This window comes from Phaenicophaeus curvirostris, chromosome 8, assembly GCF_032191515.1.
Source record: "Phaenicophaeus curvirostris isolate KB17595 chromosome 8, BPBGC_Pcur_1.0, whole genome shotgun sequence".
In the NCBI taxonomy this organism is placed as follows: Eukaryota; Metazoa; Chordata; class Aves; order Cuculiformes; family Cuculidae; genus Phaenicophaeus; species Phaenicophaeus curvirostris.
The window spans coordinates 32,319,423-32,337,957 of NC_091399.1; the positions used below are offsets into that span (position 1 = coordinate 32,319,423).

General features: G+C 41.8%; 3 protein-coding genes across 4 annotated transcripts in view; 1 reads left to right on the forward strand and 2 right to left on the reverse strand.

Moving 5' to 3' along the window:
* The window catches only part of TTC39A (tetratricopeptide repeat domain 39A), a 38,969-nt gene extending 38,063 nt beyond the window's left edge, over positions 1–906 (reverse strand). Inside the window, exon 1 of the mRNA XM_069863118.1 lies at positions 756–906. Coding sequence (XP_069719219.1) covers positions 756–799 — 44 coding nt within the window. The 5' untranslated portion in view covers positions 800–906. The remainder of the gene's footprint in view (positions 1–755) is intronic.
* Positions 1–18,535, forward strand: part of OSBPL9 (oxysterol binding protein like 9) — a 185,899-nt gene that overhangs the window by 33,424 nt on the left and 133,940 nt on the right. The gene's annotated exons all lie outside the window — the stretch shown is intronic.
* The window catches only part of EPS15 (epidermal growth factor receptor pathway substrate 15), a 49,586-nt gene continuing 47,258 nt past the window's right edge, over positions 16,208–18,535 (reverse strand). Inside the window, exon 25 of one of the 2 annotated variants that reach the window (XM_069863112.1) lies at positions 16,208–18,095. In XM_069863112.1, coding sequence (XP_069719213.1) covers positions 17,949–18,095 — 147 coding nt within the window. In that variant the 3' untranslated portion in view covers positions 16,208–17,948. The remainder of the gene's footprint in view (positions 18,096–18,535) is intronic. The other variant, XM_069863113.1, reaches the window with a different exon arrangement.

The window sequence follows — 18,535 nt, forward strand, 5'->3', positions numbered from 1 at the left end:
CAGTATCAGGTCTGCCTAACTATTCTGAGCCTTACTTACTCTAAAAATTAAAACTTTGCCAATTGTTGTTTACATATATTACAATTCTTATCAGCCTTTAAAAGACTTTGTCCCTGAACCAAGCAGCATATTTAACACTATATAAAACATTTTCTTCTGTTTTAAAATTCTTAACTAGTAACATTTTACCTGGGTTTTTTTCTTTTTTTTTTTTTTTGTCACGCAGGAGAATTATCCCATTCAAACAAACCTTTTCAAAATATTCCTTTGAAACAGAAAGATGACAAAGAAAAAAACACTATTGAAGCTCAAAGCACAAATAAGCTGTATTACTTAATTGACATCTTTTCTACACTAAGAACTATTCACAGAATCACAGAATCACAGAATAACCAGGTTGGAAGAGACCCACCGGATCACCGAGTCCAACCGTTCCTACCAAACACTTAACACAATGCCATTCCCAACAGCAGCAAAAATACAAGTTGCACAGCTCCCTCACACTCCAGGGAACCTGTCATTTGACATAGTGCCCAAGTAAAGGGCTGAACACAATTTACACCTTACATAAATGCTACAAAACATCATTTGTTGCTGTTAACAATAGGGAAGAAATGCTTCAAGCTTGAGAGTGCTAAGCATTTTAGCAAACTGATTAGTCATGCTTCAGTGGGCTGCAGATTCTCTCCTGCTTTCAATAGCAAGATCAGAATTGCCTCAAAGCTAAATGGAAAATGCTGTGCATTGCTACTTACCTTTCTGCTAAATCCCTTATGCTTTCTGACATAGTCATTTGCATGCTCACTCAGCATCAAGGCACGAACATACAGCAGCAGCAGCAGCGCTGGGTGCTACTTAACCAGCTTGGAGCGACAGTCACACTGCAAGTGCAGGGTAGGGCACCTCTGCCTGCCTGCGATAACATCCTCTCTGATTGGTCATTACGGATGGTACGACGACAGTTATGAGCATCACTAGTTCACTCACAACATCCTACAAATGAGCAATCTGGGTGCTGGTTCATGGCACATGAAGTTCATACATCACTGGACACTAAGAATGTAGAAGGTGCTGGCAGTTGCCAGCATCTTTGATCTACAGACCCATCTGAAACTAGTGGCAGCAACAGCTATCTCTCATTCAGTACAAGCCTGGCAGAAGTCAACTATCCCCGTAGTTATGAATCTGAAACCACAAAAATTACAGCATACAGCAGTGGACCACTTTGAAAACCTACGAACCAGAACAGAGAGTCAAATGAGGCCAGCTGACAGGTAGGAGAACTGAGCATTAATTGCTGCAAATGTGAGAGACAGACAGGTGAGAGAGACAAGAAAGTACTTCTCCCCAGCAAGGATGCTCCACAAAACAGGCTTCAACCCACCAGCCAAACTGCTTCTTATTGGTTCCTATCCCTTTAGGCAGCAGTAAGGCTTGACTCGGTCTTTGTAAACAACTGTCTTTAATGTCACAACATTTAATGGTGTGGGTTAGCATAAACCACTTAACCGATGTAGGGGGTTATGGCCAGTTATCCCAAACCGCTTTCCTGGCACATCAGCAGTCCTGGTCCTGCCTATAAAAAGAGGAGCTACAAGCAGCAAAAGCAGTCAACTTACTCATTAATGACAGCTGGACTGTAGAAGTTGATCAGCCATGATCTACTTCGATAAATTAATTTCTTCAAAAGCCTCTAATGTTAGAAACTATTTACGTCTTTTCTCCTACATGGTCTTACTTGTTAGATTACACAATGCAGCACTCGGCATGAATACAGCAACTGCTGAAGGAAGAGCCCAAAATGATAAACAAGCAAACGATAATTTCAGGAAGATAGTTGGCAGGCTTTAACATACTCGATCGGGTCTCTTGCTGTTTTTACGTCATCCTGTACAGGAAAAACCTATGCTGCATTTGGTATAAAAATTATTGTAATAGATCCAGAGACTGCCCCATTAATGACTTCATTACACGTTCACAACAGCACCACGTACCTGGGCCACAGCAGGAGATAAAAGATATTACTGGGTTGGGTTTTTTTTCCCACAGTTGGGAATAACTACCACTTACAATTTAAAATTAACCAGGGTGCTTCCATGGCAGGATCACGAGCCACTCTGAAAAGATTACTCAACATTTTCACTAGCTGTTTATACAATTTGTATTCAATGCTGTATTTCTCCAGTCTTTAAAGTTCTGTATGGTGAAGGCTCTGGCTGTTTCTGCCAAGTTCTTCAAGACTTGAATTGGCTGGTTTTTATTTGAATACCACTTCTCTGGAAGCAATTATATGCTCAGATAACCTTTAGCTTCCAGCCTCTCTATCACCACACATATCAATGTTTTTTTTTAACTAAAGAAAACTAATCTAAAAAAATAAGACCTGAAATATTTCCAGATTTAGGCCATCCCCTCCTCTGTTTTAGAAGCTTCTTTCCTTTTTGCTTTCTGGCAGCAGGTCTTACAAAGGACAGGAATATGGTTCTCACTGTGATTTTATTATTTATGAAATCATTGTGCTCTGCCCTGGGAACCATGACTGCCAGTGCTTTGCAAATCGTAATTACAGCCTATTCTGTGACTTTAGGTAAGACCTGACCTCCTTACTCCACTACATCCTCATGGAAGAAGTGCACTAACTTCGACACCTTAGGCAATTCACCTTAAACATCAATTCCTTTTTACACCAACGGCAATATCAAACAAAACGAATAAGCAGACCTAAGCAAAACTGATTCCTGAACATTGATGAAAAGTAAAGGATTTTCAAAAGTAAAGAATCATGTTTCCATGATCGAAAAGAGGAGGAGGAAAGGCTTTTTTGAGGATGGGCATTACCGTATTTCTGCATTTTTTATTTCACTGTGTGCATGATGTTGACTGGTTTCTCACTATAAGTTTGCAGCGTATATGCCTCATCATTTGTAGTTGGGTTTTATGGATTTCTTCAATAAAAAGGATTCTGCACCTGTATTCTGCAAAACACTGAACTACCGACTCATTCAACTTCAGGAATTATCAGAACTTTGCAAGAAAGGTAAGTCTGAAGTTTGTGCCTTTATAGTAATGCTTTCAATAGTAATTCAAGAGCTCCCTCAGTATTATGAAACATTGAAAGTAAGTTAAATCAGTCACAATCTAATATATGGATACAGTTCTCTGCCAGATCTACTTTATCTGCATAAGTCAGCTGAGGTAATGTGCACAGGAAACTTCATTTGGAGGAAAAGAATAAGATACAAAGAGTCAACCACAACCCAGCTAAAACAGTACTTGATGAAAAGCCACCACAGAGAAAACCAAGTGCTGGTGACTCAGTACTTGACCCTCTCCCCATCATCAGGAGGCTCCTGGAGTGAGGAGCAATGGAAGCACGCTCTGTTTTACCAAATACACGCTAGTCCCAAAGATTTAAAGCAAGTGAGATGCAAGATCAGAGAAAAGCATCTAATGGAAAGATTATATCCCCATCCCAAAGAAACTTCACAGCAAAATCTCTGTGATCATAACTAGGGACCTTCTGTCTCAGGGACTTGAACCACATCAGTGCGACTGGGTTCAGTAATGACTGACGCTGCTTTCATCTTACTCAGAAATATCTGCAAAGCTACTCTAATGAGTACTAGCCTGGGTTCTGGCATGACTGCTGCAATAATTCTACCTATACAGCATGGCTGGCTTCTGCTCCTGCAGTCCCACTGACACATTTCTTCTGCAACACAACAGAAACCATTTAGCACCCACTTACTACGTGGAAGGCAAGGAGGACACAGTTGCTTATAATGAAGGGTTAGAATTTAAGCTCAAAAGTTTCCTGTTAAGAATTTTTGATTTTATTTTATATGTAGCAATTCAAACAATACAGTGTTTTGGCCTCCTTTGCTCCCTTTATATCAAGGACTCTCTATGTAACACATAGTTTTGATTTTTGCATGAAAACACTAATCTTGCTATTAAGAGGCAGCACAAACACTCACAGGACTGGCTTGCACCAACACATGTTTTTGCAGCTCTTCTAAGCTACAGGCATCCATAGTGAATACACCTGGCAGTGCACCTTACTGCTATGACTAGAGAGCTGAGGATGTAAAGAGAAACAATAATTAGCATTACATTGTCTCTGTCTTTACAAAGAGATGTAGAGAGGGTTGCTTCAAGCTATGTAGTCAGAAAAAAAGTAATAAATTGTTAAACAACTTCTTTATAGAGTATGAAGCAGAATCGAAAAGAGATTAGTCTCACATGCCCAAAGCAGCTTCATTTTTTTCTGAAGAGGAAGGAGTTATAAAACCATATTGCTCCCTACAAACATTGTGCCACTCAGGCTACCAAAGCTTCATCAGCGCTAACACTACAACCATTCACAGATGTGAGGAGCATCTCAAAGCACGTTTCCAAGCTCTGCATTTCAGTTCTTGACCAAAAAAACATCTAAAACCACTTCCAACACACAAACACAACCTGACCAACATGTGTGGCAGGTACCGTCACTGATACCAGGGTGTCCTTCTCACCACGTGTTTTCAAAAATACCAACAGTGAACACAGAAATTCTTGCCATGACACCAGTTTCTCTCCTCATATAATGCTGGATAATCACAGAGACCTTACGAGACACCAGTGTACACCTGGAGCAACCTCCTTCGCATTTTCAAGTTTGCCAGGTCATTTCTAAGTCAATGACCACCACTTCTCTAAATAGATGACTGCTTTGAGCAACACTGAATTACAGTCTCAGACTGAAAAAATCTCTACATTCAAAAAAAAAAAAAAGCACATTACTTGAGAAGAATTCTTTTCCACTTTTGCAAATATTTCCAAGAGCACACGAGATCAGAAGTAATCTCAGATGAACGCTCCCCATTACCATGAAAAGGAGAACCAGTAAGCAGTTCTCACAATAATTTATTACTATTCAGTTTTCAGACAATACAGAAACTTCTTCATAATTCAAAAGCAAATAAGTTAATGCAAGAACATTAATTCTACTGTATCCTTTCCCATTCTATTTGCCAAGCTAGTAATACCTCAGCATTTATCTTTTCGTGTTCTCAAACATGTTTCTGGCCTGTGACTGACTCCTTAGTGCTGCCGAAACATCATTACTTCTAACAACAAAGCAACTGGAAAGGTTTCAATATTCGAGTTCTCCATATATCCTGTATAGAAACACGACAGTGATGCAAGTGTGGAATTCACAAGATCTTTGTCAGTATTCCAGGTTGTACATGGAATATGGCATGATTTATTTTTGAGGTTAACTCAGCTCTGAACCCACTAAGTTGTTGATGCCTCAGCAATGTCAAAAGGTCTTTTGTTAAAACGATACTCAAGCTTTCAGTGAGTCTGTTTCAGAGAAAGCTCACAAAATGAAGGGATGTGGCAAAACAGTCAAGTGAGTGGAACAAAGTCCAGGGCATCAGTAGACTCATGTTCTGCCTCTGGTTCCACCGCTGTTTAACTGGCACCAAGCAGGATCTAGGTTGCACTATGTTCACAGTTCTCATCCTGTATTTGAATGAGCAAACACTGCAATAAACTCCTTATGACAGGTTTGTTCAGACAAATAAAAAGTGTCGGTGCTGGTTTTGCAGTTCCCTTTCCGTGTCATACTGCCATGACTACTCACAGAGGGCTACACGCACCATATGGGTGATTATTCCCAGCAAGTAGAATTACCTGCATCAGAGATAATGAAAAAAAAAAAATTTATACACACACACACAATACAGTCTGACAGTCTGGCAAATGACTTGATACTCAAGTATCCTGGAACTGCTAGAACTTACTGGAGCGTACACAGAAAAAATTAGCTCACACAGGGTCAAAATTAAAAGAAAACAAATATATCAAGCATTAAAGAAAGTTATAGGATCGCTGCAATTAAGAATAACTGTTCATCACAAATCAGCCTGTATTGATGCTTGGCAAGCGTTAACTGCTCGTCTTTCTCAATTCAAAGGCTCTCCAATCTTTTGTGACTTAGAAGGAGAGATATGGTTCATATCATACCTTTTTGTTTCAGAGGCTTAAGGTCTTTAGACAACTTTACAACATCCATTTGCTCTTTCCCCAAAGTCTTTTAACTTCTCACAGTTTTACTGCCTCTGGTCACTCTACACTTCTGACACAGTTCTATAGTTCCTCTTGATATATAAAGGTCTAATTTTTTTCATATTAAAACTACTGAGCAAACAACAAGACCTGTAGCAGTCAACACCACTGCCAGTGGGCAGTGGTGTTGACTGCTACAGGTCTTGTTGTTTGCTCAGTAGTGGGCAGTGGTGTTGAGCACATTTAGGTACCCAGCAAACTAACAAGAAAAGGATTAAGCAATATGCAAGCTCACATCTGCCATGCTCATGGTAAGAAACCAAAAAGACTCCGAGGAATTTGTTTTTGTAAGAACTGCAAGATCAAGACAGAGGTCTGTATTATTTCTGAAATAAGATTCAGTGGGAATTTAAGGAGGGATATTAAGCAATTTTCCCTTTGGTTGGATTCTCCATTACCTAGCAACAGTAAAGACTGGCTGGTAGATTATTAAAGTAGTTACCTACACACATTCGGTGTTCTGTAAAGTCTGGGTTGTACTTTCTTATGCAGATTTACATTTCCCTTCTTTCAGACTTCAGTGTGCTGATGAATATGGAAGCCATGAAAGACACATTTTGCCTGAAAAGGCATTTTCCCACAGTACTTAATCTGAGCTGAAATGTTTCTTGTTTAAGTTTTTTGTTTGGGTTTTTTTTTATTACACCTATGCAAAATATTTTCAAAATAAATTACTCTGCAATATGTTTTATTGCAACTTAAGAAAAAATAATCATGCTTTTGTTTCAATTCCATTGCTGAACAGTACTTTAGGCTCTCATAAAAAATACCTATAGGAATGGCACAAAAGACTTTAACAAATAGAGGATCACTGATTTGCCTTTAATCATTATTTTACAAGAATTTTCAGATAATGTTTCCCTGAGAGCTTCCAACAAACTGACTATATTTCAGGGGTCATCTGCAAAGCTTGCTTCACGGCACCTTGACCAATAACAATGCCACTTTCTCTCCAATTACACAAAAATTCAAGCCTAGCACTTCAACACACCTTTATAACTCTTGAACCTGCCTATTGAAACAATACGCAAGAACAGAAAAAAAGTACTAGTAGCAAGTTTTCTTGGCACTCGGTATTTCTAAAGCCATTTAGAAGAGTTATTCTTAGGCACAATGGCTTCAAGCAGCAGATAGTTATTCTCTCCATTTCAGAGCACAAAAAACAACTAAACAAGCTACCTGTGGATAAAACCAAAAAAACAAACAAAACCAAAAAACCCAAGGCTGATTTTGAAGTCAGAATTAGAGCAATTTGTGATCATTCTGGCATTTTTTCCCCTCTTTCTGACAGGAAACACTGGTGAAAATTAAAAACTCTGATGCAGATACAGTGAGAAGATTTCATCAGCTCAGGATAATAACTTTAGTTAGAGCCAACGAGGAAGAAAGATAAAATCACATGTAAATTCAATATTGCCTTCTATTTGATTTGCATTCAAGACTCAAGCCATGAAGTTAAGTATATCTGAATAACCATCCTAACATACCGACACCCTTCTGATAGTTTTCTCCAAAAGGATGACTCAAAGTTTTATTATCAAAGTGAAGACAAAAGCTGAAAATCTGCAAAATAGGAGGGCATTTTCCACAACTCCTCCACAAAAAAAACATCTAGCATTTAGTTTTTAGTTCCCGCCAGTCAGCTGCTCACTAGGCAATCAACTCTTCCACCTATGCGCTGCTGCTGAAAAACTATTCCCGAAACACATCTGAAACCTAAGAAACCACAAGCTCAGCCCTGAAAAAAAACATTGCCTAGGAGCTTCATTGTGGGTTTAAAGGAGCACTTTGAGTAAAGTATGAACTAAAATAAGGAAAAAGTAATGTTTTTCTCCCAAAAATTAGTGACAATCTTGATATATATATATATATGCGCTTTCAACATTTTGTACTACAGTAACTGAAATATCTAAAGCACTTTACATCTCAGTACAATGTCAGACTGGAAAAGAAGACAGATGGTTCCAGTAGATGGAGCTGCAGAAAGGCGTTGACAACCCAGCACCAAGCTCTTCAGTAGCTCCAGTAACACAGTCTGACTTGTGGGACAACCTGCCCAGCCTAGGAAAATTCAGCTAACTTCTTCCTGGTTCTGATTTTGCAAACACTACTCTGTGCATTCAAAACTTTCTGAAGCGCAACGCGGTCATAATCACAATCTCGCAGCCTTTGTCAATGCAAACACAAGACCTGGAAGTTGTGATGTCATTTAAAAATCATTATTGCAAACATATGGCCCCTTCCCACCGTGGAGAGTACAACGGAAGTTAATAATAATAAAAAAAAAATGTTGGCCCATTAAAGAGTTATCAAGAGAGAGCATGGGATGCATCATTTGAGATTATTAACAGGGCTAACAGACTGTGGTTTTTAATCCTGTGAGACTTTGCTGATTTAAGTGCCACTAGACACCTCACCTCCACTCTCTAACAACCGCGATGTTCACACAGATGCCATCAAAAGTGAGCACCATCGTGTAGCTTATACTATCTAAAACCCAGGGGATGTTTTCCACCGTGGTTTCTGCAGGCGAACAACAATCTCGGGTTGTTTGCTGTTTTCAGCTTTAAGATACAAGGAATGCACCCAGGCAAAGACAGAGCAAACCACCACTTCATGAATCACAGAATTACAAGGTTGGAAAAGACTCGCAGGATCATTGAGTCCAACCATTCCTCCCAACCACTAAACCATGTCCCTCAGTGCCTCGTCTACCCGTCCTTTAAACACCTCCAGGGAAGGTGACTCAACCTCCTCCCTGGGCAGCCTCTGCCAGTGCCCAATGACCCTTTCTGTGAAGAATTTTTTCCTAATGTCCTCTGCCTAAATCTCCCCTGGCGGAGCTTGAGGCCATTCCCTCTTGTCCTGTCCCCTGTCACTTGGGAGAAGAGGCCAGCACCCTCCTCTCCACAACCTCCTTTCAGGTAGTTGTAGAGAGCAATGAGGTCTCCCCTCAGCCTCCTCTTCTCCAGGCTAAACACCCCCAGCTCTCTCAGCCGTTCCTCATAAGGCCTGTTCTCCAGCCCTTTCACCAGCTTGGTTGCTCTTCTCTGTACTCGCTCCAGAGCCTCAACATCCTTCTTGTGGTGAGGGGCCCAGAACTGAACACAGGATTCGAGGAGTGGTCTCACCAGTGCCGAGTACAGAGGGAGAATAACCTCCCTGGACCTGCTGGTCACGCCGTTTCTGATCCAAGCCAAGACGCCATTGGCCTTCTTGGCCACCTGGGCACAAGCCCTTAGGGCAGCCACATCTCAAACGCACCCCCGGTCGCCAGAAGGTTATTTGCACAGCGACTCAGCTGCTGAAGAAGCGGCTCCCTCAGAGGCGGCGAGGGGAGCCCAGAGGGCGGGAGAGGAGAGTTCTCCACCTGCCGAGCGAGAAGGCATCGAGTCACCGAGTCCTCATCGCCCGCGTTTCGCTCCCGAAAGCCGCGTGAACTCGCGGCTCGAGGAGCGGGACGCGGTTTCCCTCAGTCCCGGCTGCGAAGCTTCAAGTTAATTGGCGCGTGGCCGCCGAAGGGAAGCGGCACCGGGAGGCGGTGAGGGGAGGGGGCGATGAGGGGAGAGCGGTGAGGGGAGGGGGCGATGAGGGGAGAGCGGTGAGGAGAGGGGGCGATGAGGGGAGGCGAACGCCTTCCTCCAGAGGAGAAGCAAATCCCCGAAGCGCCAAGAGCCCCTCCCGCCCCTCCGGGGGCCACAGGCGGACGGAGCCGCCCGCTCGGAGCCGCCGCGACCCCCGCGCCCCGCCCGGCCCGGCCCGTACCCGCCGCCCGCCCGGGCGTCCATGGAGGCGGCCCCGCAGGCGTCCGCGCCGGAGCGAGGGCTGCGCGCCCGGCGGAGCCTCCGCGCATGTTCGGGCGGCGCCGGGCGGGGCCGCCCCCAGGTGAGCGGCTGCGGCAGCGCCGCCCCCGGCGGGACCGGAGCCTCCCGGGAGCCAGGGGCGAGGGCTGGAGGGCGGCCGGGAGCCTCCCGCGGGGCGGGAGCAAAGGGTGCGGGATGGGATCGCGGGATGCGGGATGGAGGGCGGTCCCGGCTGCCTCCCGCGGGATGGGAGCGAAGGATGCGGGATGCAGGCAGCCCCAGATGCCTCCTTCGGGGTGGGATCGCGGGATACGGGATGGGAGCAAAGGATGCGGGATGTAGGGCACCTCCGGCTGCCTCCCTCAGGATGGGAACAAAGAATGCGGGATGGAGGGCAGCTCCAGCTGTCTCCGTCGGGATGGGAGCGTGGGATGTGGGATGCAGGCAGCCCCAGCTGCCTCCCTCGGGATGGGAACGCAGGGTAAGGAATGGGAATGCGGGGTACGGGATGGGAACAAAGGATGCGGGATGGAGGACACCTCCGGCTGCCTCCCTCAGGATGGGAACAAAGGATGCGGGATGGAGGGCAACTCTAGCTGCCTCCCTCGGGATGGGAACGAAGGATGCAGGATGTAGGGCGGCCCTGGCTTCCCCCCTTGGGATGGGAACGTGGCATACGGGATGGGAACAAAGGATGCGGAATGTAGGGCACCTCTGCCTCCCTCATGGTGGGAACAAAGGATGTGGGACGGGGACGTGGGATGCAAACAAAGGATGTGGGATGTATGGTGGCCCCAGCTGCATCCCTCTGCATGGTATCGCGGGACACGGGGTGGGAATGAAGGATGCGGGATGCAGGGCAGCCCTGGCTGCCTCTCTCGGTCTGGGAACGTGGGCTATGGGGCCGCTGCAGTTGCCTCCCTCAGGCTGGGATTATGGGATGCGGGGCAGTCCCTGCTGCCTCCCTTGGGGTGGGAAGGAAGGATGCGGGATGCAGGCAGCCCTGGCTGCCTCCCTCGGGCTGCGGATCTGCACAGCTGCAGTGCTTCAGGCAGCTGAGGGAAGGGAAGCAGCTGAGAGGGAAAGATTTGTTATCACCGTGCGAGAGAATTGGTCATTAATTCCTGCAGAGAAAGAAACTCAAGGAAAATATCATTTCTATCGAGCAGAGGGTAGCCTACACGTTGTAAGAGCCTGCTCCCAGGAAAGTGTTTGCTGGGGTGGAGTGCTCTGCCCCAAACCACAAAGGTCAGGTAATGGCACAGGAGGAGGAACTCCCAGCCCTGCTCACAAATCCAAGTTATCCATTCAGGAACAAATTATTTAAAGTACAGAGTGAGAGAAAAGAAAAAAAAAAAAAAGCTAAAGCAAATGAGATTTCTAATAGATATGCAATTGTTCGATTGTTGATTGTTTAATCAATGATTAAAACATCATTTTAATTTGGTCATTGCATGTACCATAGAATCACAGAGTGTTTTGGGTTGGAAAGGACCTTGAAGTCCATCCCGTTCCAATCTCCCTCCCATGGGCAGGGGCACCTTTCTCTAGATCAGATTGCTCAAAGCCCCATCCAACCTGGCCTTGGAACACCTCCAGGGATGGGGCATCTACAACTTCTCTGCGTGACCTGTGCGAGTGCCTCACCACCCCCCACCGTAACAAATTTCTTCCTAATATCTAGTCTAAATCTCCTCTTTCACCTTGAAATGATTCCCTGTTGTCCTATCACTGCATTCCCTGATAAAGAGGGATTATAATCGCATCAATCACACAGCTTCAGGGTTACAGGGATAACAGTTCAGGAGAGATTGACAAAGGAGTTTGTGGAAGGAAATGAATGGGGAAAGAATGCAAAGGTATACAGGGCCGAGGGAGTGGCAAGACAAACAGAAGGACTGGGTTGACATAATGAAACAATGGGCACGTTAATAAGAACAGTGGGTGTGCAGGTTTAAAAAGGCAGAATTTATTAGCTGAGCACAGACAATGTGCAGGGAGGAGATGGTGGGCAGCAAGCCTGGCTCATGCCCCAGTGCAGGGGTGCAGCTGCCTCGGGAGAGACGCTGAGACAACTGGAGGGAGCATATTTGATCCCTTTGAGCGTGCTTTTCAGTCTCACAACAGGCAGAGAAATTCATAGTTGTTTTAGAGAAACTGAACATTTCAGATCAGCAAGGGATTTCACAAGGAGCAGTGACAAGGACCTTCACAGAGCTATTTTTGTACAGATGCAAACCCACATTTTTTGGCATAAAGTATTTGTTACACACATTTAGTTCTTCAAATTGCCAAGCTCATACATATTCCAGCTTACAGCTTTCATAATGAAGACAGACCCGTTTGGATGAGCACTTCAGATACAGCCCATTTAGCCTAAAGAACATCTTTATTCTAAATTGCTTTTTACAGCTTTTAGGAATTCTCAGTTATAGGGACAAAGTTGAAAAAGCTAAAACTGAAGGACAAATTTGCATCATTAGCTTAAATGCAGGTCGAATTAGTTATTCTCCTAAGCATGTTATTTTAAGTTCATGAACAGAATAGTTGTGCTTTTAATATGTGACAGGAAGATAAGTATTTTAAGATAAACTGATAATATATTAAGGAAGGTTAGAAAATATAAATCTATGGCTAACATTCAACTAGAACTTTTACGTACAGTTTTCAGGATTCTGGGTTGCTGGTTTGAACCTCATCAAAGTTATTTATTCAGTAGAAGCTCTTACTGGATGTGAGCCCAAAATGAGATTCAAACTCCAGACTCCTCAGAACTATTTATAACTCAAAGACCCTGGTCTACAAAAAAAATAATACAAGAAAGCTTTTACCTAAAAATCCATTGAGGCTTCTCAAAATAATTTTTTTCTGTCCCCATGATCACACCTGTTTGTGTAACATCTTCAGAGAGTCTGCATTGTGCAGAACACAACCCCAAACACCTTTCAGCTTTGAATATAAGAAATTCAATGCTACATAAGTCTCAACAGAATAAATATTGAATCTGTCCACACAGGAAATCAGTCTGAGTAAGTGGATCAGGATGACTTCATTTACTGACCTGGGCACCGTAAGGTGCAAAGCCAAGAAAGCCAACAGCTTGCAGTGTTACAAGGATCTCTTCCTGGTCAGTGCCGGCTAGGACATAACTCTGATGTCAAAGGTAAGAATTTCACCCTGCATTATCAGCAAACTAAATCCTCAAGCACATATCTTGTTCAAAGCAGCATTTCTGTCAAATTCTTAATCTTCTTTCAGTTATTTGTACAGCCCTGGAGAGCAACTGGCTGCTCATGCTGACAGAGAAAAGAAAACGCCTTATAAAACCTCTCCTACCTATAGAATACACAAAAGTAAAATGGGATAAAGATCCTTATACTATCCACAAGATCACCTTTCTAAACTACATCAGTTAAGATATCAGACCCATTGTCATTTAGAATCAGGAAACAGGTGAGCATTAAGAAGTGTTTTGTCCAAAATCATCTAATAAATCAACAAGAGATAACTAGAAACAACATTCTGATGTCTTGAATATGCATGCAAACAATGCAGCTTCTTCCCCTTCTATCAGCTAGCTACCAGATCCCCTGCTTTGAAAACTAAGACTTTAAACAGAAAACAAAAAACATAAGGTCCTAGCAGCTCTACATCTCTCAATTTTAGCACAACGGCAATTCTTATACATTCTATGCAAGGAATGGTAATGCAGCTGGTATTATTTATGTATTTTTTGTTGTTGATGTTTCTTTAAGCAGACTGTGGATGAAAGTTACTTCTTTTTCAGGATATTACGGACTCAAACTTAATGGCTCATCCCCTGACAAATTAAATTTTCCTTCTGACCTTTTCTTGGACAGGACACAAGCCAAAATGTACTGTGAAGCTTCCCACAAAAATCAGGAACATGGGATTCGCAGACTTCCCTATCAGTCTACAAGCACAGGAGGAAAATATTGTTACTTCCTTCTCCCTTCCCCCCAGCTTTTCTCCACCTAAGAAATTCCTTAACATTCTGCTGTCTTCCCTGCCTGCACAGGTATGGAATTGCAGTTCTGCACTAAGTGCAGACAGCATCTTCCTTCATTTTAGTCCCAGAGCTCCTTGGAAACACAAACTTTTGAGCTGTTTTGGTAGCACGAGAGTTTGACTGGTACTACGTGTAGCAGAGATATTGCTAGGGTGGAAGGAAATGCAGACTGGTTGTTGCACCAAGACTTCAGTGCTATGAGCCTGGCAAGTCTGTCTCTCCCCAGCTGGTGGTTGTACCCTTAGCCACTGCTTCAGAGACTTTGTCTCCTTCCCCTTTCTCCCCTGCCTTTAAATTCTAATATCTACACCTTGCTGCCAAGAAGGAAGACAACACAAGTTACTTTGCAGAGCTCAGTACCACTTACATAGGTAACTTAAAGCTCCACTGTACCTGCCAAAAGAGTGAATCTCAAACATGCATCAGGAAAGAGCTTCTATTTGGGAAAATTACTGCCTGCTTCCACTACAAACTATTGACTTTCTACTTTTAATCTGACATTGTCTTGTGTTTTATACTTGCACAAGGCAAACAAATCCTCTTCCCTCTTACAGTAAAAGACAGATGCATCTGAAAGCCAACTTTCATGTTCACTCTAACATGTTCCATGAACAATGAAACTAAATTCGAGACCATTCAGTGCCAGAATACAGAATTCCATAAAAAGACAATGTGACTGCAGTTGCCAATGTTTTGAGCAGGGGTTGGATTACGTGACCTTCATGGTCCCTTCCAACCCAAACCATTCTATGAATCTCCAATTTTACCCTTTTATTAATTAAACCTTATACTCTATATTATCTAAAAATATTATCATCTAAAAATACCATTCTATCGGCATCACAAAAACATAACATGCACACAAATCACCTTGAAAGCTCAGGGTAAAGCATGACTAAAATGTTCTAATACTAAAGTTATAATTCGGTTAAATATTCAAATTCTGAGACAGTCAATTTAAATTTAAGTAGATAAATGAAACTGTTGAGAATTTAGTGGGGAAACAACAGTAGGCAACACGATTCTGACAGCTGGTTGCTGTTTCTGTGAAGTGGCAGCATACAGCAGGCGTGTCAGGCGGCAGGAAAGTCCGTGTGAACCAAAGAAACTAACTCCAATACTGAGGTCCAACACAACAGCTTTTAAGTATCAAACAGGAGAGTTAATATTCTGTCACATCAAGTCTCCTGGCTTCAAGCTCACTGTGCTGAAGCCAACAGCTTTCCAGAGAACTCCAGTTAAAAGTCGATCTGGCATGTCAGTCCCTGCACCGAGCACATTTTATTCCTCATACATACTTCCCAGTGATATAAGAGATTTAACATGAATCCCTAGTGCGTTCTTCCAATCCAGTTTCTAGTTAAGTTGGTTCAGATAACTTGTGTTGGAAATTTAACTGTCAGGAGGCCAATTAATCTGCTGGACATGAGATATCTTCAATCTTTTCACCGCAACAGTATTTGTGAACACAACAGGAACTTATACATGACAGAACTTCATAGTATGGGAAATTTAGGGAAAATGAAAAGAGGATATCAAATTATTCGAGATACTTAGAAACAATCTTCTGTTACATGATAAAAAGTTAAATGGACTGCACGCAATTTGGAGAGGAGAGAAGGCTGAGAAAACTTGGCAGGGGACTTAGAAAGAAATGGGCAGCCTGCAGAAGGCTTCAAATAGCCTCGAGAATGTGTGAGCCTGATAAAATTAATGAAGATATTACATTGCTTAATCCAGCTATTATCTCATTAACAGAAGATAAGCAGAGATTTGGGTCCACTTAGATGTGTATATTAAAACCCAGCTTTACTGTAACAAAAGGAATGGCTGCTGGAATTCCTAAACCTCTGATCAAACACTCCACACCCTGACATGAAGGACATATGCTGACAGACATATTTGGAAGAATCACACATGCTGGGTCAAACTAAAGATCTCTTAAGCCCTGTATCTTGACAGCAGCCAGCAGAGGATGCTCATGTATCTTCACAGATAAATCTTAAGTATCTAAACATTAAAGCTCTGCAATCCTTGTGCAGGGAAAAATCCCTGGAGAGGAGTAGCCTGACTTTTCTTTGAAGCTGCCACAGCTCCTAATGAAGGAAGTGACAGCCAAGATTAGCGTGCACTTCAGCTAACCTCAAGATTCAGGCAACTTTCTTCTCTGAAAATTAACCCACTTCCATCAGACTAGAATCGGCACACCCTGGATGTTTGCATTACAGCTCACAGCACCCTTTTAAAAATACGCAAACAGTTTACACTTATGTACTTAAATTTTATTTCTTATAATTACAGGCTATTGTTAGAATTTTTAAACAAAAGGGAAGTCTATAAATAGAGGCTAATCCCACCTGAACAAGGCGTGTTTTTTTAAAAAAAACAAACAGTTAAAACTTCATAAAAGTAATGCCATTTAGCTCACAGCAGTGGTTTGTTGGTAGTCTGAGTAAAAGTACTATAGTCAGAGTCAGTAACATGAAATGTAACATCAAATGACTCAAAACTTTAAATTCCGTAAAGGAAAGCAGGAATATATATATAATATATACATATAATATTGTGTTGGTCCACTGAGTATACATTTTTAACAAAAGATAAGAAACTATGTAATCCAGTTAAGCGTGTGATTTGCAAGATTAGTGTACACTCATTACAAAGATGTATAGATAAGATCACTATTTAATACTTGCAAAATTTTAAGTTATTTTTTCTTGAGCAGGTGTTTAAATGCTCATTTCCCAGTGCAAAAGAAAAACCATCCCAGTCAAGTTACCCATTTTTCCTGAAAAATTGAAAACTACCCTCAAACTTGTACAACAGCAGCAGTGAGAGGTAATGGGAAGAGCTTAAATACACTGAAACACGGCCGAGTTCTTCCCTTTCCCAAGTGCTGTGTGTTGAAACACTTCAGTTTCCTCAACAGAAATACCACAGGTTAAAAGTGCAAGAGAACATAAAAAAAAAATCTCTTGAAATTTATGCTGCTGCCATCCATTTTTCTTAAATAGGGCAAAACATTATTCTTTTTGGAATTATTTTAATGAAACTGATTCTCCAGAATAGAGTTCTTTCAAAATGAAAAATAAGTTATTTTCATTAAGTTATTTTCATTAACATTCTATCAATCCTACTCTGACTCAGTGACCACAAAGAAATCATTCAGTTTAAGGTGCAACTATCAGTTGGCATTCAATAAATTACATATACAGAAAACAACTGTGGTTAAAAAAAGAAAAAAATCAGACTACCTCTTTTTTTCTTTCTATTTTCAATTCTATTTCAAATTTAACTTACAAACTTGCCAGATCAGCTGCATATTTCTCAGGCAAAAGAGGCTCAAATAGCAGCGGGGTATCATAATTTGAGTCATCTTGGCCAACAGCAAATGCATAAAACAAAGTAACAACAGGTCTGTCTTAAAACCTGTGACCATGCAAGAAAAGCATTAAAGGTTTCAGAAAGACACACTCTTTCTGACTTAGACTCCATGAAGATTGTTATTTCAAACCCAAACGTAGAATCTTCAATGAAGAGGAAAATCTACTGCATACATATAAAATAAAGCACTCCACAACTCTGGCATTACTAAAACCTCTTTAGAAGGACAAAAGGTTTCGAATGACTAACTGCCTGATGGGAAACAGTCAACCATGGCAGAATAATTGCTGTGTTCACTTTATGCTCAATTACCAATTGTTGACAGATTACAGTCAAACTGCTATCTTGCTATCTGCATTTTAAACTGATTTACTTACAGCTGGGAAAAGTACTTTGATCTTCCGAAAACTTCAGAGAAATTTAATGCTAAACTTAACAGTTATTCATACAATAACCAAAAGGATTGAATTCAGCAGAAACATTCACACCACTTTCAGAAATTTAATACCTTCCATAGTTTCTTGTATATATGTATCTTCTGATTAACATTTAAATAGGTTAGGTATTCAGGGAAAGGGACAAAACAGTTGACATAAGACAAGATCTTATTCTAAACTTCATGCTTCTGATATTTCAGATTTACTGAGTGCAATAGCCAGTTCCAAGTCTTCTTGCTCTTGCTGTTTTAGTCTCGCCAATCTTTCTTTCTCTTCTCTCTCACTTTCCCTCTTAGCCCATTCAATCATGTCTTCCTCAGTAGAATACTGCATTTTTAAAAGACAAAATAAATCAGATTAATAATACAATGATAACCAATCCTGTCCAAGTCCTTGGCTTAAGGGGCAACTGCAGTTTTTCAAAATATTGTATGCATTCTAGTCCTCAAATATTACTTGCTTTAAATTAATACGCTATTAAGATTAACTATTTAATACAGTATTAAATTAGCTTAGTTTAAGACTTAACTATTAAGAACTGTACTGAAGCCATCCAATTGACATCCAATTGAAGTATTTTTACGAAATATGCCATGTTTCAAAATACAGTATTAAGTTTCGAGAAGTTACTGAGCAGAAAGTGCTATAATCTAAATTCAAACGATTCTGGATAAAAACAAGTCTATATATAAAAAAAAATAAATCGGGAGAACATTTTGCAAAATATGCCCCAACCTGCACTGTGGGACATCCTGATTTACCCCCCT